At 37.5% G+C, this 2,174-nt stretch overlaps 1 protein-coding gene across 1 annotated transcript; it reads left to right on the forward strand.

The window, feature by feature from the left end:
• The first annotated feature begins 316 nt into the window (after positions 1-316).
• On the forward strand, positions 317-1,022 carry LOC112495357. Its single transcript, XM_025091609.1, has 2 exons — positions 317-770; positions 855-1,022. The coding sequence occupies exons 1-2, from the start codon at positions 606-608 to the stop codon at positions 1,020-1,022; spliced, it is 333 nt and encodes a 110-aa protein (XP_024947377.1). The 5' UTR covers positions 317-605.
• The last annotated feature ends 1,152 nt before the right edge of the window (positions 1,023-2,174 follow it).

Below are 2,174 nucleotides of genomic sequence, written 5' to 3' on the forward strand. Positions count from 1 at the left end.
ATGCGCTTCCTTCTTTATTAAGAGCCGTTATCTGCTCATTTATCAGTTTAGCATCCTCGGCATCTATTGTACCGAACAAGGATTTGGCTAAAGGTCCTAGTCCGTCAATTAGTCCTCTTTTCCTTTTTGATGGTGGATCGAGTGTGGTTTCCTTAACGTATTCTAATTTGGCTTCTATTTCCTGAAGACGAGCCTTAGAAGAAATGCTGAAAGCCTTGCATATTCTTTGCAATTCTAGAGTGGTTGTTCCACACATTTTTTTAGTTTTCCATAAGTAATGCTTGATGGTAGCCTCTCTTTCAAATATGGGGCTTAGGTCAGTTTGAATAACCAACTTCCAAGTATCCTTATAGTTCACGAGGTTTCCCATTTTTTCGAAGTATATCCCTGGAGTAGTATTGAATTCTCTTATCGTCAATTGCTGAGCTGGTGCGTTTTGGATCTGGGTCGTCCCGAACCTTAGTGCGGTGAACCTGCAACATGTGCAGTTTTGGCATTGTATGAAAGGTAAGTAGAGAATTGTCATTCAGCCTTTTGTGACGTATAAGTTTTGTAGCTATATAAAGCGTGAATTAGCTGTGGCTGCGCATTAGACAGCATTGAACATGTGTCCAAGTAACACTTCCAATTCAAGATTGTCGGCGGAGGCTCCTTTCCCCACAGGGGTAAGGGTCCTGTCTGAGGCAGAGAGGACCGCCGACCTTTTGCGGAGGGCCGAGGTTGTGCTCTGGAAAAGGATTGAGAGGGCGCTAACTATTTCGTTGTCCGGAGTGAGTATTTGAACTTACTTTTTTTTTTTGAATTTGCTTGTCCTTTGCAATTATTCATTGTCTGTTTTCCCTTTTTTTTTCTAGCTCGATTTCATCAATATTCGCGAAATGCGAATGAGAAGGCGAGTCCGGGCGGATCTCCGTTCCCTGGTGGACTGGCACTGGGGACAGGGGAGTGTAACGGAGCCAGACCTCTTCTGCCTCCGAAAGCTGTTCGGGGAGGAGGACTACGAACCAGAGAGTTGGTTCTAGTCCAAATTTTGTAAAAAAAATAAATTTTTTTTTCTTTTGTTTGAATAAATTATGTTGTTTTAATTTATCTAAGTTTGTGTTGTCCTCACTCCAATCCTCTGCACACCTCTTTCTTTTTAAACTTAAGCGAGGAAATGCTTAAGGCGGTTCACATGAACCTTTAGTAATTTCTTATTCACATTTTTAGTGTAGTTTACTTTAGAGTTCTTTTCTAGTATTTTATAAGGTCCTGTCCATTTAGCAGAGAGCTTTTTGGAACATCCTGTTGGCGCTGATTTCGTTAAGTTTATCTTTGATATTTATTTAATAATAAACTAACTGTGAGATAGTCAATAACTTGTTTTGCATTTCACTGTTGTACATAGAGAATTCGAAATAGTATATATATATATTTTATTACCTGCTATGTTTTAAAAATTATACATGTCTACAAATTTTCATGCTTGATATACGGAGACTTTGTTGTCCCACTGTATATACAGTGTCCCAGAACTACTTTTACACCCGAAAGTGGATGATGGCTGGAGGTCCCCTGAGTACCCTCCCGCAAACCGTTTGACAAAATCCGCAATAGTTTTTAAATGGGAAGCATTTAAGATGCACCAATCAGAATGAAGAACTTCCGCGGATCGTCGCTGCGTGGTGGGAGGTATAGTCGTAGCAAGCTAAAGCTAACTGCTACTAGGCCAGTAATTCCAGACATTCAAAATAAAAAATTTAACAATAATTCCAAAAGTTGTTAAACTTACATGCAATGCCTAGGAGAGTATAAAAACAAACTATAAAACTTTGCAACCTTTTCAAAAGTCCGGAACATTGTTAAAATTGCAATAAATCAAATTTTACTCTATATTCGCGAACAAAATTCCAAAAGTTCTGCAAACTTGGAGTACTGTGAAATGTGTTATATTATATCACCTATCAATTTTGCAACCGATTTAAAGATACGTAACATTTTTTTATTAATAATTAATATTTTTCGTTACTAAACTGACCGAAAAAAAATGTCATATAATTATAATTATATATGTAAATAATAAAAATGCAAAAAGTCAATTTTTGAACATCGCACAAGGTTCCTGATCGCGGACAAGATTGCAATTTTGTAAATAAATCACAATAGATTCTTTTGGCATGTGCAATCAAAATTCA

The sequence above is a fragment of the Cephus cinctus genome, unplaced genomic scaffold (assembly GCF_000341935.2).
Source record: "Cephus cinctus unplaced genomic scaffold, Ccin1 Ccin1_scaffold2987, whole genome shotgun sequence".
NCBI classification, from domain to species: domain Eukaryota; kingdom Metazoa; phylum Arthropoda; class Insecta; order Hymenoptera; family Cephidae; genus Cephus; species Cephus cinctus.